Source organism: Acanthaster planci, linkage group LG04, assembly GCF_054643075.1.
Source record: "Acanthaster planci isolate LZ-2023a linkage group LG04, COTS_SCS, whole genome shotgun sequence".
Taxonomy (NCBI): Eukaryota; Metazoa; Echinodermata; class Asteroidea; order Valvatida; family Acanthasteridae; genus Acanthaster; species Acanthaster planci.
The window spans coordinates 11,306,186-11,327,371 of record NC_141780.1 but is presented as its reverse complement, the minus strand read 5'-3'; the positions used below and the strand labels follow the sequence as shown (position 1 = coordinate 11,327,371).

Below are 21,186 nucleotides of genomic sequence, written 5' to 3'. Positions count from 1 at the left end.
CCACTGACATCTGAAACTTCGTCATTGGGGGCACCTAGGCATGAACAGGCAACATCGATCTTCGGCAGGCTCTCCCCTCCATCTCTGTCCCTGCCTTGGTGATTACGCCAGTCAAATCAACATCCGTGCCTCAAGCATCTGAATTCACTGAACTTTACACTGATGTGGATTCTACAAGCTACTTTCACCCAGTAATCCTGGGCTTTTCCAAGGAGCTCCCTGGTATTATATCTGCGCATCTATTCCCACTATCACGTGTGATCTCCACAGATTCTTTCGCACAGCCTCACCATGCCCCCCACACTGTCTGGACTCAAGTTCCTCTGATGTAGGCTTGTCCAAAGTCTATATACTATGACTGTTGCAAGGTCCAACAAAAGTGGGCCTACTGTGAGCATTTGCTTTTCTTGCGAGTGTGCCATGGTTACCACTTCTGACTGCACTCTGCATGATTGAAATTAAGAGGCGTACTCAACAAGGCTCTGCCCATTTCTCTCATTATTGCTTGGTCTCATTGAGTCAGAGAATAAATTAGGATAACGGGATAGCGATCTGCTATATTCGGACACTCCCTTTTTTGACTCTCAATTTGTCGTTCCTCCCAATGCATGTAGTTACATAGTACAAGGCTTATTGTCAATTTTTCAAGAATGCTTCAACATCGTTTTGCATTTTATGGAATTATTGACTGGCACTAAAGACACTTCTTCTGACGTAGCTAGTCTTCCGGCAATAACTCCTTGCTCGATAAAGTCAAACCATCTTTATCTAGGCTACATGGAGTCTTTCTTCATGGTCTTTGATTTATTTCATTTCTATTTCTTATTGAAGTACCTTCCTTTTTGCACTCAAATAAATAGGATCCCACCATCCAGGCATTCCCTTGCTGGAGCAGACCGTTCCCATGGAACTGCGTAGGGCCGACATGCTGGAGACTGAGGCTAAGCGGATCAATATGGCTAAGAAAATATCCCTCTGTGAAACACCACCTTCAACTTCACAATGACCTCCGCAGCATAGTTCCTTCCCAGCCAAGCCCACACCAGACCAGACTTTTTCAATGTGTCAATCCTTTCATTCTCCTCTTCAGCAGTCGGCTCAACACTGAACCTCGACCCATGTCACCCAGAGTCCTCATGTGCATCGCCAAGAGTAGCAGTCTACCTACATCAGCTGGACTTCATGATTTTCCGGTATCTTGATGACTGGCTGATTGTGGGTCGAACTTGAAATGAGGTCGTAGTCGCAAGTCACGTCACCTGCAACCTCACTTCCTGTCTCGGCTTTCTCATCAACCTGGAGAAGTTGAACCTGGTAACATCCCAGTGTCTGACCTATCTGTCACCAATATTCGATCACTCCGATTGCCTTCCAAATCACCAATCTTCAAAACTGCATTTCTCTTTTCCGCTCATTGCAGTCTCCTCCTGCCCTTACCTGGCTCTGTCTCCTTGGCCCGGTGGCCAGTATGGTGGACCTCTTGCCATGGTGCAGACTCCACATGAGACAACTCCAGATCCATCTACTCTCTTGCTATTGGCCTAAGATGATATTGACCTTCCGGTGCACGTTTCAGAGGATGTTCGTCAACACCTACTCTGGTGGCTAAGAAAGGACCACTTGCTTGCCAGGCTTCCTTCCGTTGAGCTGAACCCGTGGTAGCTGTATCGACCGATGTGTTATGCCTCGGATGGGGGACCTCCCTTCCTCCAATGCCCTGCGTCACTTTCTCGTGCACATCAAAGGGGAAAATGTCCTGGTCCATTTGGACAACTCTGTGGTGGTAGCATACATTAATCATCAAGATGGTATACCCTCCCCCAGCTGTGCTTTGTGACTTGGAGATCCTCCACTGGTCAATGAGTCACTCAATCAACGTGCAAGCGATCCACATCGTGGGGCCCAACAACACAATTGCGGACGCCCTGTCCCGCAGCACAATTCGTCTGACGGTATGGATCATTCATGCCGAGTAGTCAAGAGTCTCTTCATGGCAATAGAGAGACCTCAGATCAATTTCTAGTCAGCTGGCTCCACGGACTGTGCAATCTAATTCACATGAATCAATAATGTGCTATGTATAAACAATGCATAGAAAGTTCACTGTTCATGTGGTTCAAAACAAGCCATGCGGACTGACCACCTCTCCAAAATAGTGTGGCAGGTTGTTACCCCAGGTCTAACATAAGTTTGATGGGTCAAGTCTGAAACCAGTTGGGGTCTTGACTCTAGCGTAAACTCGTTTTCCTCCTTGGTCCAGAGATCACCCAGAGTGACCCAAAGGCTAAGGGAGCAGATCTGTTTTGATGGAAATACACTGCCAATTATGATCACTGTGATGCTCTCTGCCAATTCGGCAATACACAACTAAAAGGACTCCTGACAATTAGATTGCTGGTAACCTCAAACAACAGTGGGATTTATTCAGACATTCAACAAATAATTGATTAAGTGATTTGGGATAATTTGTATTGGGTAAAGCTTTATTGCTTTGCGTGGTCTTGAGAGGCTATTAGCAATACACAGCTAATATTGCACTGCGTCACACCATTCTGCAATGCTATGCAGTGTCGCCTTCTGCAACTCCTATATGCAGTGCACAAACCAATGTCGCATCACATGAACTCAAGCAATGCATGTTCAATGTTGCCAAACATTAGACCAATTACCAATGCTGAACCCAAGTCGCACTGCACACCTCAATGTTGCACTGCCTAAACAGTATCGCATTCCATAGCCCAGTGTCACTGTAATGATACAGCCCGCATGCATGCACTCACTGTGGGCCCAGCCCAAATCTACTACAATGCACCCACAAGTGAATGGCTGGACTGTACAACCTGTGTACTACTACACAAAGACAGTCCCCCCACGCCTAGCATACAGCAGCATACACCACGCCCTATAGCACCACACACGCCACAGCAAGAGCACCAAGAACTTACATCTTTACAGCTTCGCTGACACTAGCAGAACAACAAAGAGCAAGCTCTGTCCACTTACACACCTGTATCGATCACATGCAAACCAAAAAGCTTACTACATACACAGAGCGCTTCGCTCCGCCCATCAAGTGTATGTCACAGGACATGTACACATTAAATTAGTAATGCAGTCCTCATTATTATGCACTATTAACCTGCTAAGTACTGTGTGGGCAAAGTGGCAAATGGGCAAAGTGATTGACACCCAACTTAATCATAGGTTCATTCAATTTAGCATGAATTATATTGATGATTAAAATCACCATTCAAAAAGCAAAAGTAATCATTAAGTTTAAAGTCATGAACATACGACCACACATTCTTGTTATTTAAATGGGAAGAGTCAGCATTCAGTTTGGAAAAACATGCAAAGAGCGTTTATTCTTAGCAGAAAATTTACTTTGTCCTGAATTCAGGTATAATAAATTGTTCACGAGTTTCTTTTCTGTGTAACTGTTTTTAGGCCAGACTGGAAATCGCAGCAAGTAACCTCCTCTTCCTAATGGATTATGCCACCCTCTCCAAAGATGACCTTATTCTCAATGACACCACATTCACCTGGAGCACCAGGATTGTACCAATCATTAAAAACAGGTAAGACCCCTAAGGTGTATCTTGTCTTCACTTCACTTCACATCCATGCACTTCACTTAGCACAATGTGCCATGATATCAGAAGAACCAAAGTTTTCCAAAGTTTTAATCAGATGAGTAGTTTAAGTTTAACATTTTATTATTTAGAATTTGTAATTGTGTCAGAGGTTGAGTGTTAAATAAATAACCAGTTGGAGAAATGTCTGGGCATTGTAAAAGTAGTGAATCCCTGTTTTTGGAATGATAGTAGTTTTTAAAAAGTTCTCCCTTCAATGAGTTAATTGAGTACTGAAAGCTGGAATTTATGAAGTTCTTTTCTGCCAAATATTTCTACAGAGATTGGTTTAAAACAACAAAAATGGCTGTAAATGATGTTAACCTTGTGAATAATTACATGTCTGTCATTACAGCTATTTTACATCTATCAGCTTATCAATTAGATCTGGGCTCAATTTCACAGCGCTGCTTAACGGCCGATTTTGTGCTTAAAAGGCGTGCTTAACGATCTCGTCATTTCATAGCAACTGTTAAGCATGTTATAAACGAGCAAAAATCAGCCTTAAACCTAACCCTCTTCAGTCCTCCAACAGGTGAAGGATTGAGGAGGGTTAGGGTTAAGGTCCACAAATTTGTATTTAAGCAAGACTTCCAATCAAAATGGCCACATTACTTTGGAGACGTCGTGCTCGTGAGAATTTGCAAAAGAGGAAGAAAAGGAAAAAATGGAAGAAGAGGAGAAAGTGGAAGAAGAGGAGAAACAGGAAGAAGAGGAGAAAGGAAGAAGATGAGAAAGGAAGAAAAGGAGAAAGAGGAAGAAGAGGAGAAACGGGAAGAGGACGAGAAAGAGGAGGAAGAGGAAAAACAGGAAGAGGAGGAGAAAGAAGAAGAAGAGGAGAAACGGGAAGAGGAGGAGAAAGAGGAAGGGAGGAGAAAGAGGAAGAAGAGGAGAAAGAGGAAGGGAGGAGAAAGAGGAAGGGAGGAGAAAGAGGAAGAAGAGGAAAAAGAGGAAGAAGAGGAGAAACGGGAAGAGGAAGAGAAAGAGGTAGAAGGGGAGAAACTGGAAGAGGAGGAGAAAGAGGAAGGGAGGAGAAAGAGGAAGAAGAGGAGAAAGAGGAAGGGAGGAGAAAGAGGAAGAAGAGGAGAAAGAGGAAGAAGAGGAGAAACGGGAAGAGGAAGAGAAAGAGGTAGAAGGGGAGAAACGGGAAGAGGAGGAGAAAGAGGAAGAAGAGGAGAAAGTGGCAGAGGAGGAGAAAGAGGAAGAAGAGGAGAAAGTGGAAGAAGAGGAGAAAGAGGAAGAAGAGGAGAAACGGGAAGAGGAAGAGAAAGAGGTAGAAGGGGAGAAACGGGAAGAGGAGGAGAAAGAGAGGAGAAAGTGGAAGAAGAGGAGAAAGAGGAAGAAGAGGAGAATTGAGAAGAGAAAGAGAAAGTAGAAGAAGAGGAGAAACGGTAAGAGGAGGAGAAAGAGGAGAAACGGGAAGAGGAGAAAGAGGAAGAAGAGGAGAAACGGGAAGAGGAGGAGAAAGAAGAAGAAGAGGAGAAACGGGAAGAGGAGGAGAAAGAGGAAGAAGAGGAGAATCAAGAAGAGAAAGAGAAAGTAGAAGAAGAGGAGAAACGGGAAGAGGAGGAGAAAGAGGAGAAACGGGAAGAGGAGAAAGAGGAGGAAGAGGAAAAACAGGAAGAGGAGGAGAAAGAAGAAGAAGAGGAGAAACGGGAAGAGGAGGAGAAAGAGGAAGAAGAGGAGAAAGTGGCAGAGGAGGAGAAAGAAGTGGAAGAGGAGAAAGAGGAAGAAGAGGAAAAAGAGGAAGAAGAGGAGAAAGTGGAAGAAGAGGAGAAAGTGGAAGAAGAGGAGAAAGTGGAAGAAGAGGAGAAAGGGGAAGAAGAGGAGAAACGGGAAGAGGAAGAGAAAGAGGTAGAAGGGGAGAAACGGGAAGAGGAGGAGAAAGAGGAAGAAGAGGAGAAAGAGGAAGAAGAGGAGAAACAGGAAGAGGAGGAGAAAGAGAGGAGAAAGTGGAAGAAGAGGAGAAATTGGAAGAAGAGCAGAAATGGGAAGATTAATTTACAAACAAATGATGATATCGTCATGTCATCTCAAGATGAATGTACATACTATTAGTTATCACATAAGTGCAAGTGGAACACTGAATAAAATATGTAGTATATCTGTGTGCCGTATACCACAGAGCTTGAATGTGATAACAAATTAAATTTCAAGCAAACTTAATGCACAGCGAAGAAGTTATAGGGGCATATGCATGCAAATGTTCCACCTTTGAATTTACAGTAAACTTTGCGTTTGTGCGTTTGGCTTTAAGCGTAAAAATAGCACAGTGCGTTGATGCTGAAGAACAGTGCATTACGCAGAGTTTGACATGGACAGTGAAACACAGTCATATGTGAAACTGTTTATTATCGTGGATCAAGCAATCCGAACTGAGAATTCAAGTTTGCCTGAAGATACAACTGTATAACATGCCATTGAAGACATCTGTTTCAACAATGATAGCTCTGCCTTCAGTTCTATGAACATGAGCAATGAACATGTCTAAATTAACCTGAATTAGGATTGAGAAATATATCAGAAGTATGAGATTTATGTACCAGTTGACAGTAGTTTTTCTAACAAACACAGCTTTTATATGAATTTGCAGAATTTGCCATGTCCGTTTTTGCAACTGAAAACAGAAAAAGCACAAGAGGACATTTATCTGTGGATTTTATAGATTGAAAGAGTTTTTATTGATCAACTGTTATATTGTTATTTTGTGTCTAGATACATATCACTTAGCACAGAATGTGTCAATTGGGTATCCAGTCCCCTCAACCCTTACTTTGGATGGAGAGGCATCAATTAGTTGCTGTGTCTGACTCATTGGGGGTGGACATGAACCATCTCCTCTTGCTTGAATTTGCCATTTCCTTTTCGTAACTGGAAAACAGAAATAAATGTTGAGAGGTTGTTAGTGGCGGATTCAGATAATTATTAAAGAATTTACTTTGCAAATATGAAAAGGTCTGCACAATTTATTCAAGTCTTAACTCTGTGTTTCAGTGAATTCACATTTGAAATTCTGAATGGGCCAGTGCGTGGCCACTAACCATTAACAGATATGTAGAATTTCATTTACTATTGACCGAGTTGAAAAGCTTGACATTACTAGTATGGCTTTAAATGCTAAAGCTGCATTCAAGTTTAAATGCTGATGAAAACAATTAAAATGCAAAAATCTAAGGTCCTTTACCTTTTTTATTTAACTCACAATTTGTGAATGCACTCTCGCATATAACATTGTTTTCAACTCCAGGAATACGATAAATTTACTGGCTTGAAGCAAGTTCCTGTATTTGTCTTTACATTGTGCTACAGTTTTTGAATTTCCTACAGATACACTACAATTAAAAGAAAATATCAAAACTTACCAAATTTGCATTCATGCCAAAGTATGAAGTAAAACAACTTTACTTTTGTCCACCATTTTTTTACTTTTCACAAAGCTAGATTTTGCTTAAGCAGATGATATTAAATTAAAAAAGATGCGTGCGTAACTTTTTTCTGTGCTTAACTTAGCAAACGCTGGTGAAATACGTTTATGTTTAGTACAATTGCTGTGCTAAAGTAAGCAGAAAAATTTGCTTACGCTTAAGCAGCTCTGTGAAATTGGGCCTTGCAGAGTATACAGTGCATATTAAAATAAATGTTTAAATTGACACAAAATTTGGTCAGCTGTTGTATTTTGCCATGTTTCGACAGCTTTTCAATGAATCATTAAGTGCTGATAATCTTGTCTTGCAATTGCAGTGAGACAAAACTTCAGAAAGAACATGACATTGCTGTGTCTAAGTTGTTGGACAAACAGCGTAAGTTCCAGGCCAAGCTACAGGATGTGCTAGAGATTGTCAAAGGATTCAAGACCAAGGATAGGATGTCAGAGGCTCAAGACTACCTGCTGAAGCTTAATGAAATTCAGAGAATCCTGGATGAATTTTATGAAGAGGTCAGTTATTAGGAAAGAATAAAACAAACCAAACCCCTATTAAAAACCTAAATAAAGATTTGTTATCTTGGGTATTTTACTGTAACACTTTTCTCCTTCGAGTTTGATTTCAAACTTGGAAAGAAAGGCCCGGTACAAGTACACCAGTGTAACTAAGTTTTCGTGTTTATATTACAGGTTTGGAATTTTTTAAGGTTTTCTGTTCTTTCTAAGCTCTAAACTTTTTCAGTTGTGAGAAACATAAGTAAATCATAATTTTGTGAGATTGTGAGATTTTTTTTTAACTGACAGAAAGTGAGTATAAATCTTGAAGAGAAGCTTCTAGACATCGGTCAAATCAGCCCATATGCCCTACTGGATCACATCCGGGAGATGAAGGAACCTTTTTATAAGCTTTGGCAGACTGCTGTTCAGTTTCATCAGCAATATGATAACTGGATGAATGGACCCTTGCTGGAAGTGGATGCTGAACTGGTTGAGGAAGAGGTACATCTTCATTTAAATTTTCTCCAATTTGAATGAGCTTCAACCAGATTCAGTTGAATTCAATTACTTTGACATGCATCACCTTGCTCTATAATGTTCCGCCGTATTATTAGTTTTTATCAATCTAATTTTGATTCCTAAAAGAAGTGATTTTTGGCCTTTCCCACTGCTTTTAATGGATTGACATGTGGACTGACTTGCTTGTGTGCAATGATGTACGTGTGACTACCACCTCAACCCAGTGGTGTCATGTGGGTGCAAATGTATCCACTGAAAAGCCGCTTGCACCCATGTTTGCACCCACAAAAATGTGCAAATATTATGACAGGGTGATCGACCTTGTCATTTTACGACTCCACATCATAAACCAGGAAAAATTAAGGATCATATGCACCTATCTGATTCTGTCTTGTCCCACCCACAGCCACCGAGGTCTGGTGCCGCCACTGCCTCTACCTATCCCTGCCATGAGCTCATGTACAATAACTGGTCTTATTATAGATATTGTTGGAAGTTTTGAATTACCTTGATCTGGTTCTATTTATTCAGCTGTTAATCCATCTCAGTTCAACTTGATTAACTGTAGTTTAGCTAGTATGTAGTTGAGACCCTCGAGACTGAGTCCCTAATGTAATGCAATGTTCAATATGCGTATTATCCATATGGTCATAATGAATATCAACAGCATACAAGGTGAGAGATGCAGAGAGTTGCAGAAAAAAGGTGCCTAATTATCATTCCACAAAAAAATTGGCATCCGAAACCGAAAACCATTGTGTGAAATGCATTTTTTTAGGTGGTTGTACAGTTCAATTTTTTTTCACGGCCTTTTGTTTTGTTGACAGCAGGGATGTAATTGTTTTTAGGCCAAAAGACAAAATGGACAAAATGCAGAATGCCAGTTTTAGTTTGAAGTCATGCCAGTATGTGTGTTTGAGTGTTCCCACTCTGGCAGCTTGACACACACAGTTGGCAAATAGGAAGCTTATCCAATTTTTCTGACTCTCTGCGTCTGTTCTGTATATTGTGTGGAACTGATCAGTGAAACTCTGTTTTGTTGTACATTAAAGATCACTGTTAATAATGTACATGTATGATGTAAGCTTTCAGTTGATGATTTTATTAATATCTCCAAATAATTTTTTTTGGTTGAATTATTAAGTGTAAGTTTGATCTACTTTGCCAGGTGCAATCTCTGTGGAAGACAAGTTACAAGCTTACTAAGATCTTCACAGGTAGCACTGACATGATGGGGCCAATGAGGGCATCGGTCACTATCAAAGCTAAGCTGGAGAAATTCAAACTGAACATGCCACTCATTGGAGCACTTTGTAACCCTGGCATCAAACAAAGACACTGGGACATGATGAGTAAAAAGGTTAGAATCAAATCTTGACCTACTTTGGCTCTTACTGATTTTAGCACGTGAATGGTATATAGATTGCTTGGCAAATTCTAAGTGAAAACCATCACAGTAATTGTTGTATTAAAGAGGATGCAATTGTTATATGTTTAACCATTTCTTGCTGAGCCATTTATCTGTGGTGATTCTGCTGGGCGTGCTGATTTTTCATTTTTTTGGGTTATGTTTGCAATACTGAAAAATTCATAACTTCATTTACTAGACGTTTACAACCATGCAGATGACTCTGTTGAGACTACTCTAATTTGACGCGCAACATCTATTGATGCCTGGGTATTTTAGTCAGGCCTGCCGCCTTGTAAAAAGAGCCCAGGTTGTGCGGTGTTACACAATTTTCTTTTGTTCCCGAAACTGGCCTGGTGCGCTGCTGACATCTTTTCAATAGGGGCCAGATTAGCGTGCAGTAATATTGTATCACTCAACACTGGAGTGCTGTCCCCAGTGGTAATCCGCTTGCGCTGAATGCAACAAACAGTGGTATAGTCTTCAAAACAATGACAGATTTCCTCCACTATTGACAACAGAAAAAAATGTTGGCAATTCCAAGCAACTCTGTCTTTTGTTCCGAGTACAATCTTTTGTCACATGGCCCAGCTCTTTTGTCCGGTTTCGGGCTCCCCAGTTCTGTGTATAAAGCCTATGTGCCTGAAACCGGACTCCTGGCAGCATATGGTTAATGCATAAGAAATGTACTTCCAGAGGAGGCAAAATGGTATGAGCAATAGGAAAAACATATTTCAAATGACTGTAATCATGGTGTCATGTTCACTGATGATATACCCAGGTTGGCTTTAACATGACCCCTACGAAGGAAACACCTTTATTGGAGATGTTGCAGATGGGCCTTGAAAAGTATCTGGATGATCTATCTGAGATCTCCTCACAGGCAAGCAAGGAATATGCACTTGAAAAGGTAAGCTGCAAGTTTCAGTTAGGCGTGGTTTAAGTCAAGTACTAAACCAATATTTTGAAAGCTTTTCCTATGCATCCACAAAAGGGAGGTGACACCATTGGCTGTTTTTTGTCATAATTTTACAAGATTGGCTGATTTAAGGGAATGAAATTTACTGCAGTTGCATTCCACTGACTTGTTTAATGTTTGAGTGAATTGCTTGAGAAATATTGAAAAAAAAACAGAGTGGCCTTTTCAACTGTCAAAATGAAAGATCTTGTAATTTATCTTGTGCAAAGTCCATGAACTATTTGGCATTCTGAGTGAGCGAACAAGGTACCCTCCTGGTCCGTCAGCAGATGAACAAGCACAAAAGGTGCTCTTTCCCTCTCAAAAGAGTATTTTTCCATGGTAAAGAATAATAAAGTCTACTGCCTACAACCTACACAAATTACCAATACATATGCATTATTTCCCAGTCCATTACTCCATTTGCTAAATTCTTGATCTCTCGACAGTGCGCCCTCACTTGCTCAACTGCCACGGAAGCAGCCGCCATGATCTTTCTCTTTTTCTTAGCGCCATTACTAACGGAATGTTTTGTCCAGCTTCAATATTTTTTGAGAGTTTTCCTTTGCTAAGCTTTGCTTCAGTGTCATTTCTTGATCATGCCTTTAATCTTTCTACCCTAAGGTCATTCTCATTCTGAATGGCAAGACTGTTCCCTTTATTGCTTTTGAAATCCTTTTTTTATGTTTTTGTTTTAGTCTTGTGCAGGTTGGTAGACTGTCCTTTGACCCTTGCCAAGACTTTCCCCAGATGGGTCTTTCTCTTGGCTTCCCCTCACCTGTTGGTGTTTTTTTTTTTTGTATTTGTGTGTATCTACCAGAGAAAATTTGAGAGAAGAACATTGTCTCCTTATTCTTTTATGTATTCTGGTTTCAATTTTTGTATATATCTTCTGGTTTCTGTGATAAATTTGTCGACGATCATAGTGTTTGTTTTTTTCTTACACATTATTCTTGCCAATTTAAATATCAGACCTGTATATATTCTCTCCCACTGTTCATTTGGTCTTCCTTGTGGTGTATAGTTTCTCCGTTTTCTGTGCATTAGGTCCCAGATCGGGAGATCTTTTGTACTTCAACCCCTTCTAGTTGTTATGCTTGCATCATGAGCCAGGGATCGCCTGAGTCTGTAGGGACAGTGATGCAATGGGTTCGGTCCTTGTGAACTCTGAGAATAGGACAGTGCATGGGATTACTTTTCTCTTCCTTTCTGTTGTTCCAGGGTATGACTGTACGATACCCTTCTTTGCTCCAGTATGGTACTGTTGAGCACGCGAGTTCGCTCATAGAGTTTTCTTCATGACTCGCAGCAGTTGGAGCTTGCCGGCCCATTCCAGGTTTTAGAAAAAATCCATGCCCCTCCACTTCATGCCCATGGGTCCTCTTTGAGCTTCGAGCACCGTTGGCCCCTCTACGGTCCTCTAATGGCCTTCTGGAGCATAGTTGAGTCCGCAGGTGGCTCATTTTGTTTGACAGGAATTACCCAACTGAATTTCTGTCTCATGCTTGTAAGGAGGAATCAGATATTTCCCCTGAGTTTGTCTCTGTGGTTTTCCATTGTCTTGAAGACTCTCTGATCATGGGCCTTGAGTAGTTTGCCCGTGTTTCTCTCCAAGCTTTGATGTCTCGTAGGGAATCTGTGATTCAAGCCCTGAATATTCCCCATGAGTCAGTTAACTCTGAACTTAAGATTTTGCCCTGTTTTCCAAGGACCGTTTTGGGAGCCAGATTTCTAGTCTCCTGGAAAGTGAAGTCAGCGCTCGGAAGAATCCTTTCACCAATCAACCGAGTCTCGTCCTCAAGCCACCCGTTAAAGGAAAATCTACAACAGCCGAATTTGACATTTCACCTCTTGGTGGAGAGGGTATGCTATGGATCCGACTAAGGGGTCTCTTTCCCTGGTGACAGACTTCTTTATGCACCTCTTCCCTTCGGGTTTCCTAACCTCTGTGATCAGGAATTACTGATCTGCACTGGCGGCTATCCACTGTGGCTCCCCTGATGAAAATTCTATTTCTGATCACTCAGGGATCCATCACCTCCTCAGGGAAATGTTCATAGAACGCTGCCCAACCAAGTGCCTTTTTCCTTTGTGGTGCCTGAGTGATGGGCTTTGGTGGGTTGCATAGGGATGAGGTAGAGTTGGACTTTGGTGGGGTTGGATGGGTATTTGGTGGAGTGTGGATTTGGTGGGGTTGGATGGGGTCAGGTGGAGTCCACTTGGTGTGGTGCAACCGAAAGAGTTTTGGGGATGAGGTGGGGTGGGTAATTTAGTCAGACAAGTTTAAATAAGTGTATATCTTATTTCCATTGTCACTGTCAATACTTCTCATTGTTAACACTACCATAGAAAAGGAGCTAGTCATGGCATTGTTTTCTCTGTGGTTATTCATTACTGCAAGTGTTCTAACACCCAAAACATTTTAGGTATCAACCCCAAATTGACTAAGCCTTCAAGTTCAAGGACGCAAACATTTCATGGAATCACGGAGAGCACGATAATTCCTGCCAAACAAAAGAGCCGTTACCCGGTGGATCCGCAGACGGAACGCAATATGCAAGCTTTATGCAAATTACTACCCTCATGAATGCGCCCGATCTTTCGCGTATTGGTGTGGTGGGCAATCTTTGGCAGGGCAAATCCCCTTTGAGTTTGCACGTGGCTGAGTTTCCGCTGACCGACTGGTCAACTTCCAGTTAAAACAAGACAAAATGCCGATCGGCCACCACAAGGTTTTTTTCTGAAGTTGGCTGGCCACCCTGGTGGGACTTCCAAAATGAATGCATACGTTTAGGTACTGTACAGGATTTGCATGTAGTGCAGTTTGCCAAAATTGACTGATTTGGGGTTTGTGAGTTACTTTCTGTATCATTAAAGGCACTTGCTTTAGCTTTTGAGTACTCTGGTCTGAGAATTTCGCTGTTCATTTTTAACATTCAAGGCGCAGCTTGTTTAATTTGTCTTGCAAAACACCATGGACTGCAGGACGTTTCTGCCTGCCAGGACAGTGCACAGATGAAGTCGATCTGGCCCTTAAGAAAGACATTGTTTTCCTTTGCTTTTCATGGTAATTGTGGTTTGCAAATTTACCTTCAACTTTATGTTTATTCTTGAACAATGCAGCGTTGAGAATTGTCAAACAATGATGCATCCTGCAGTGAGTTGACTGCTGCAGTACCACAGTGACTACGTGACCACATGTACCGTACATGTAGAGGTGCACAATTGACCACGTTCATGTACAATACACTTTTTAAAATGTTGGCCTGCCTACGTCGGTCAAAAACCATTCATGGACACATCATCAGCGCCCAGCGTTAACACTTTATCAACAAATGTGGTGGCTACATGCATCCTTGCGTTTGGTCATGTTAGTTACTGTGATTTGAAAATTAGAAAGCTAAATGTCTCAATATTGGAGATTCTGTTTGAGACAAACTGGTCCCAGAGCTCCTCTGGAGAGGGCTTAATTGATTTGGACCATACCATTATCTTGAAGGGTGATACTGAGATGATATAATTTATGTGAGTTAAACCTCCAAAGTTTCATAAATGAAGTTTAATTTCAGACCAATCCAAATTCTCTTTTAGGTTGTTAGTTATGGTTATTCATCTATTTCATTAGCTAATAATATCTTTGGGTATACCGATGGCACATTGACATGTTGCACATAACCCATTAATATAGACTTAGACTCTTGCAACTTGCAACAACTCCTGTTAACGGTTGCAATAGTTGAAATTTTCCAAAGATCGTCCGGGCAGCTGCAGAACAGTACTAAATTCTCACTGCATTCAATTGTGCGCATGTATATTCAGACTGATATTATGTATGCCAATTTCCAATATTTGCACCCTTACGTTCCATATTAGGCTAAATATGTCATAAATGAACGTGCAAAACAAATTTTGAGTGGATGCCGATTGTTTTTGAACTCATGTTCAATCAAAGGTAACTCAGGAGAAAAAATATTTGCCAGGCGGAGCATAGCAGCGCTTCACACATGATGAGAGTTGGTGCAGGCAAGGGCCAAATAAACTTTCCTTTCATTCGGTCAAAATCACAGTATTTATATGTCATATATATGCCGTTTTCCATTCGAAAAAAAGACTGATGGAAAATTCAAACTTGCAACTTGGACGTGGTCGCCATCCTGGAAAGGAATGCTGACTTGATACTAGGGTCCTTTGAATATAGCGAATGCCACAGTTTGGTAGTTGTATCTGTTTCATGAAAAAATAACCAGAACACAATTCACTCGAAATCCAGTTTGATATTTTTTCCTGTGCAGTAGGAGATTCCCATTTGAGCATGCTGTTTTCACTGTTTTCACATATCCTATGATTGTTCTGTTGAGTCAAGCATGGTTTAAACACAACTGTTTTGGTCGTCGAAACACGTTTGGAAAATGTCACACTGCCTCCAAAGTTAAAATTCCACGGAATTATAATGCCTGAATAAACTTTCCAAAAATGTGTAAAACTGTTGAAATCAAAGTTGCTCATGGATATGGGATGGAGAAGGAGATCAAATACTTGTATTAAGTGTCATTTATACACGAAAGTACCACAGCACGTTCGTAGCCGGCTCCCAGTTTGTCTCGCGTTGACCATTGTACATGCACGTGTACAATACATGTACATTTTCGTATGCACATGCATGTACATGTCCCAACCTGAACCAAAGTTTGGCAAAAAATTTCTAAACGACTGTAACGACCCCATCGTCTTTAATAAATGTTGATACTTGTAATGAGGGAACATCTTTACGCCAGAACGGCTGTTGGTATTCATGAGGTCCAGAGATATCTAGCTTGTTCGTGATGCTTTTTGTCGTGATGACAAAAGGGCACACGGCCGCCAGCCTCATTAAACCCCTCACGCTTCAGCGCACACCTCCGTCGTGTCTGAGGATTTCCCCCACTTGGCAAAGTTAGACCGATCGGAAAAAATGCGGACAATATGTAGAACGGTTAGTCAATTTGGGGATGACGCCTTATACTTACGAATAGCCTTGTAGGCTGTATTTTAGATAAAACAGAAGAGCACTTTATGTTCTTACAAAGTTGCTTTTCCCTTTTGCAGTGAAAAATGGATGGTATATAATTTACCAGTCAGTTTTACATTAAAATGGTCATTGATTTTTATTTCAAGACAGAAATCACTCTTTGGTCTGAATCCAGTTATAACTTCCATACTGACACACATGAATCACATTGTGTGGAGTGTTTGACCACTTGCTGCTGGGTGCTTTTAAAAATGCAGTGCACATATATGGGCCATTTTCAAGATTGTCAGTTTTCAAAATTCTTAAAAAGTTGTTTGGTCGCTACTCTAGTCTGTTAGGCAACCTCCATTGACTCCTTAGTATTTCAGCCAGGCCTGTTGCCCTGTAAAGAGAGCCCAGAATTGTGAGGTGTTGCCTAATTTCCTTTGTTCCCAGTGAATGTGAGTGGCGTCTTTTCAAACACAGCTTGATTAGCATGCAGCGGCGCTGTGTCGCTCATCAATGGGGCTCTGGAGCACTTTTGTCTGCTAATCCGCAGGTGCACTATGCCCAAAATAGTGGTATACTGTTTGAAAACAGTGACAGATTACCTTTGAAAAATGCAAGCCGAAAAATGATGGCAATTCCCAGCAGCAGGTCTTTTGTTCTGAGTACAGTCTTTTGTTACACGGACCAGCTCTTTTGTCCAATTTCGGGCACCCTGGCTATGCATATAAACCCATAGTGCTCAAAAGGGGGTTTCCCGGCAGCAAGTGGTTAAGGCATGGCAAAACTGCAGAACCATCAGGAAACATTGCTAACAATATCTTACTGACCCCTTTTGTTTTGTGCTGGAATTGTACTCATGATTGTAAGTGAATGTTGTTTTTTGCTGCATTTGGTTATCTTCATTGTTATCAATGCCATCAAGTTCAAAGTGCAGACAACTCAAATAGATGTGCTTGATTGCCATTGTCCACCTTGTCTTGCCCAATGTGATTCCTCTTGTAGGCTCTCTCAAAGATGAAGGAGGACTGGCAGTCAGTTCATTTTAATTTCACTGAGTACAAAGACACAGGACTGAGCATACTGTCATCTCCTGAAGATGTCCAAGTCCTGTTGGAGGATCACATGGTGAAGACATCAACCATGAGAGGATCACCCTTCATTGCTCCATTTGAGAAGCAAGTCAAAGTGTGGGAAGAGACATTGGTTAGTAGAGAACCTGGATTTAACAGTACTGGAACAAAGAAGAAATAAAGAGAATGAAAAATCTGGTGGCAGTTACATTCATCGTTTAGCTGCAAAGCTATTAGGAAGTCTTCAGAAGCATTTCAGTGAGAATGTTTGTAGATGAATGCATACTCTCTGAGTCATCATGGTAGGAAAGAAAAAACACACATCAGTGTAATTTTACTCAGAGGAGGAGTGTTTTTAGTACTGCACAGGCTGTACAGAGTAAGTTGAGAGTAATCTTTGGTTTCATTTTGATTACCTCTGTGATAGCACTTCTTGACGCCGACATGTTAACTGGTTTCACAATTATCCTTTGCTATTTATTCAAGATCAACAATTACTCTTCTGTGTGTTTACCAGTATGCAGTCATTTCACGGAAGGATAAACTTTTACACAGAGTGCTCTGTTGTATCAAACTTTCGCCTCCTTCATTGATTGCAGAGCTCACTGCTGAATCACATTTGAATCTACCAGCTGACTGTATGGATTTTTCCAGAAACAAAAAAACAAAATAAAAGTAAAGTATAAGTTTTTTTCAAGGAGCAAAAGCATACAATTTGAGCTTCCATTGGCATACTTTTCATTTTCGGTAGGAGCCACGCCATGGCAATGTAAACACCTTTCCATAGATTCAAATCAGATTTGACTCGAAAATGAAAGAAAATGAACTCTCATAATTGATATCTTTCACAGTTCTCTGAATAGCTTCGGAAAGTTAAGGTACATTTAATATGCCACTTTTTTGCACTCATGCATTGCCTGAATATTCTTTTCTGATATAGATTCGTTGAAGTAATTTTTGTCTTGTCACCATTTTTAGCCCAACACCATACTGCTGGTGAGGGACTAATCACTAAAAATATGACATAATGTCATGTTGTGATGTCATTGTGGACTCCCAAAATCTGAAAAAAAAATCGATAGAACAGGATATAAATTAAGGATTTCAGTGATCCATAGTTTCTAGATGGTTATTGCAGAATCTTAGGATATGGGCAGGAATTAAACAAGCAAGCTTGCATCAATGCGAGAAAATGGCACAACATCTAAACTTTCAAGGCAAGAAGAAAACTGTGTCAGATATCTCGCTGAAAGTCCCATTTTCCTTTGTTTAAAGTGTGAAAATATTGTTCAGAAAGTTTTTCAAGCCAATCTCATTGGTTGCAGATGGGAGGTTTCTTCACATGAATTGATACCTGCAGATTACTTTTGTCAGTTTGTACAGTGACCTGTAAAAATATGCTGAATTAGTGTTTTTTTTTTTATATGTTTGTAGACATTGATGGCATGATAAAAGTTAATTTTGTGCTTGATATTCCAGCATCGTATGAGTGATATTCTCGACTCGTGGCTAAAAGTTCAAGCAGCGTGGCTGTATCTGGAGCCAATCTTCGGATCAGCAGACATCCGACGCCAGATACCTGTGGAGGGGTCCATGTTCACAGAGGTTGATGAAAACTGGTGAGAAACCTCATTTGGTAGAAGTTGAAGTGAATTAGATTAGCCATGTAGATCAGCTTGAACTTAAATGTCAAAACATGCTAACTCAGCTTAAAGTTCTAAACAAAATTGGTTCCCCAAACGCTTGTTTATTGTTGTTTTATTAGCCTCTATTAATTGTTTAACCCATTAAGTACGGTATGGTTTTTACGATTACACTGTACCTGAGCTACTGGACTGCTAGTATTAAATGAACATGCAGTGTCTGGGGCATATGCTGGGTCACAGTGCATCTGGCTGGGTCTATTATGGATTATGTGCTAATTACATCAGTGTTGTCTCATATGTACATTGTGGGTAAGTCCAGAAATTAGTCCAAAAGTTTGACATTTTTGTGTCCCTATTACACCTGACCTTTGTTATTTGACATGGAAATATTACCAGAATTGATTTCAAACTATTACTATTTGTTTGGCAGGTAATTGGCATTAATTCATCATCTTGGAAATTAAAAAAATGTGTTCTGAACCTACAACATCATATGTCAGATGTGACAAGGACACACACAAAAAGGGATCCCTAATTTCTGGCATAACCCTTGTACATATTAAGCTCTATACACACGGCTTGATTTGTATTCAGACTCAGACGGATTTGCCGATGATTGGAGTGCTAATTTTAGTCTTGCGCATGTTATTTTTCATACAATTCTTGTCTTTTTCTCTCTCTCTCATATTGCAAAATTTATAATGCACCTCTCTTCACTTTTTTCCATTTACAAAATTGATTTAGCCTTCAAATTTCCAACTAAAATGAAAGGAATTGAACTAAAACACAGTACAGTGTATAACTTTTTATTAGATGCACTGCAGTATGTCTTAGGGGGAAAATTTTATCATGTGGTGCAGGGGCAGCTCAGAGGGAACGTCATATATTTCACACATGAACCTGGTTTTCCTTTCTTTTGTCACAAAACACAACACTTGAAAGATCTGGCACATGTTCCCGCTAGAGGTATTTCAGTGAGGAAATATCTTCCTCAAGTGTACTTGGACCAGGAAGACAGGGTGGTCTACAGTGATATACAGACAGGGACTCACATTTTCACTTTAATGTGAAAGATATTTGCCAGTCCCACTCAGTCCTTTGTACACAAGTTTACAAGGCAGACATCAAGCAGGAAGAATTTACAATTCCTGCAGTTTGTAGTCAAGTGGGAAGTGATTATCTTGTAAATTCGAATAACTCCTACTGGTAGAATGCAGGTTCTGATTGGTCAATAAGCGGTTGTGTTATGTAATTTGGAATGTCAGCATGGGAGTTTTAAAGAATAGAATATGTGATAATTTGTAATCATGCCAAAAGAATAAAAGGCGAGGAATGAGGGTCAATTTTCATGCTGCGCTGTTGCCAAAATTAAGAGAGATGATTTTAGAGTATTTGTAGTTTAAAGTAAAGAGAAGCTTGAACACTCTCTTGTACTGCTTGGTAGTGACCAATAAGAAGAGGCACGTTTGTCTGCTATTTCCACACCTCTCGTACCCTCATTGTAGTCAATTTCACACTGGGCTTCCTCCAAACAAAGTGGAAATGAATTATTTTACTCACTTATCATGCTTGGTTAAGCCAGACATATCATTTCTCAACTTAACCATATGCTGCCGAAGAAACCGGTTTCAGGTACCTTGGGTTTGTATGGATAGCCAGGGTGCCTGAAATTGGACAAAAGAGCTGGTCCGTGTAACAAAAGACTGTACTCAGAACAGAAGATCCGCTGCTGGGAATTGCCATCATTTTTCAGCTTGCATTTATCGGAGGTAATCCGTCATTGTTTTGAAACAGTATAGTTTTGGCATAGCGCACCTGTGGATTAGCACCGCGGACAAAAGTGCTCCAGCTTCCTATCGATGAGCAATACAGTACCGCTGCACCCTAATCAAGCCATGTTTGAAAAGACGCCACTGGCATTCATTGGGTACAAAGGAAATTACTTAACTCCTCACAATTTTGGGCTTTCTTTATAGGGTAGCAGGCCTGGCTGACATACATGTACTCAGGCATCAATGGAGGTTGTGTGTCAGATTAGAGTAGGCGCCAGACAGTCATTAGTGTGGGTGTAAACATCCGTTAAATGAAATTATGAATTGTTGAAAAATTTTGAAAACGGAAAATCTTGAAAATTGCCTGTATGTACAGTAGGCACTGCATTTTTAAAAGCACCCGGCAGCATATGGTTAACAAGGTTATTTGAGAAGTATAAATGCTTTTGCTATGAAAGAACATAGAAATTGTGGCCAATCCAGCGAAGAAAAGATGAAAGTCTTTTTCAAAATGGTGGGTGGAACTAAGTTGGAACTGCTGTATGACTGTTGTAATGTTTAAGGAATTGCTATTATGAAAGGCTGTGGTTGTTCTTGTCCAAGAAGTTTTATACAGTGAATGTGATGTACATGAAAGCAGCTTCATGGAAAATTAACCATAAGTATATGGCACAGCTACACCACAAGTTTGGGGCATGAGGCTTATGCATTGTGTGAAGTTAGGCAATTTTTTGTAAACTCAGCTACTATTTGATGGCGTCAGTATATACAGTGTTTTGCTGACGGAACTGACCTAACTTGCTTTGCACATGAATTTTCTCAACATTGTTTTCTGCATACTAATGCCATGAAAGTGTTTCCTGTCTGTCATGTCTTGATACTGTTGATTAGCATAAATTTGATCAGTTGTGATTGCCCTTTTTTTTAATGTTACGCTTATTAGGAGAGACATCATGCAGACTGCTGTGATTAACACCCGCGCATTAGTTGTCACAGCCCAGCCTCGTATGTTGGAAAACTTGCAAAAATCTGAAGGTCTCTTAGAAACTATACAGAAAGGGCTTAATGACTATCTGGAGAAGAAGAGACTGTTCTTTCCAAGGTTGGTGGTGCTGGTCTAGAAAGTCATACTTAAAACTTATAGATATTTACCTTTTGTCAGTAAAGTGATAACTGTCAAATAATCATGTTGGCAAACAGAATTTTTGTCTGCTTACCCTAGAAATGCCCCAGTTGGTTGAATAAGAGAAACTTAAGAACAAA

The 21,186-nt window shown here is 40.6% G+C and overlaps 3 protein-coding genes across 16 annotated transcripts in view; all 3 read left to right on the top strand.

Annotated features, from left to right (window-relative positions):
- Window positions 1-21,186, top strand: part of LOC110983937 (dynein axonemal heavy chain 3-like) — a 187,943-nt gene that overhangs the window by 60,636 nt on the left and 106,121 nt on the right. For all 14 annotated transcript variants that reach the window (XM_087136025.1, XM_087136035.1, XM_087136030.1 and 11 more), the window contains exons 14-21: window positions 3,448-3,578; window positions 7,374-7,569; window positions 7,861-8,055; window positions 9,242-9,433; window positions 10,263-10,391; window positions 16,438-16,638; window positions 17,985-18,124; window positions 20,867-21,025. In XM_087136025.1, the coding sequence (XP_086992151.1) occupies window positions 3,448-3,578; window positions 7,374-7,569; window positions 7,861-8,055; window positions 9,242-9,433; window positions 10,263-10,391; window positions 16,438-16,638; window positions 17,985-18,124; window positions 20,867-21,025 (1,343 nt within the window). The remainder of the gene's footprint in view (window positions 1-3,447; window positions 3,579-7,373; window positions 7,570-7,860; window positions 8,056-9,241; window positions 9,434-10,262; window positions 10,392-16,437; window positions 16,639-17,984; window positions 18,125-20,866; window positions 21,026-21,186) is intronic.
- Window positions 4,132-5,029, top strand: LOC147799386 (uncharacterized). The gene has a single exon (XM_087136039.1). It carries the CDS (start codon window positions 4,362-4,364, stop codon window positions 4,986-4,988), a length of 627 nt encoding a protein of 208 aa, XP_086992165.1. The 5' UTR covers window positions 4,132-4,361; the 3' UTR covers window positions 4,989-5,029.
- On the top strand, window positions 5,028-7,360 carry LOC147799385 (uncharacterized; the record flags this gene model as incomplete). Its single annotated transcript, XM_087135418.1, has 1 exon — window positions 5,028-7,360. A coding segment is annotated over one exon (663 nt), but the record flags the coding sequence as incomplete, so codon positions are not given.

Coding starts and splice junctions, on each gene's coding strand:
- LOC147799386 (XM_087136039.1), top strand. CDS start 4,362: ATGAGAAAGGAAGAAAAGGAGAAAGAGGAAGAAGAGGAGAAACGGGAA.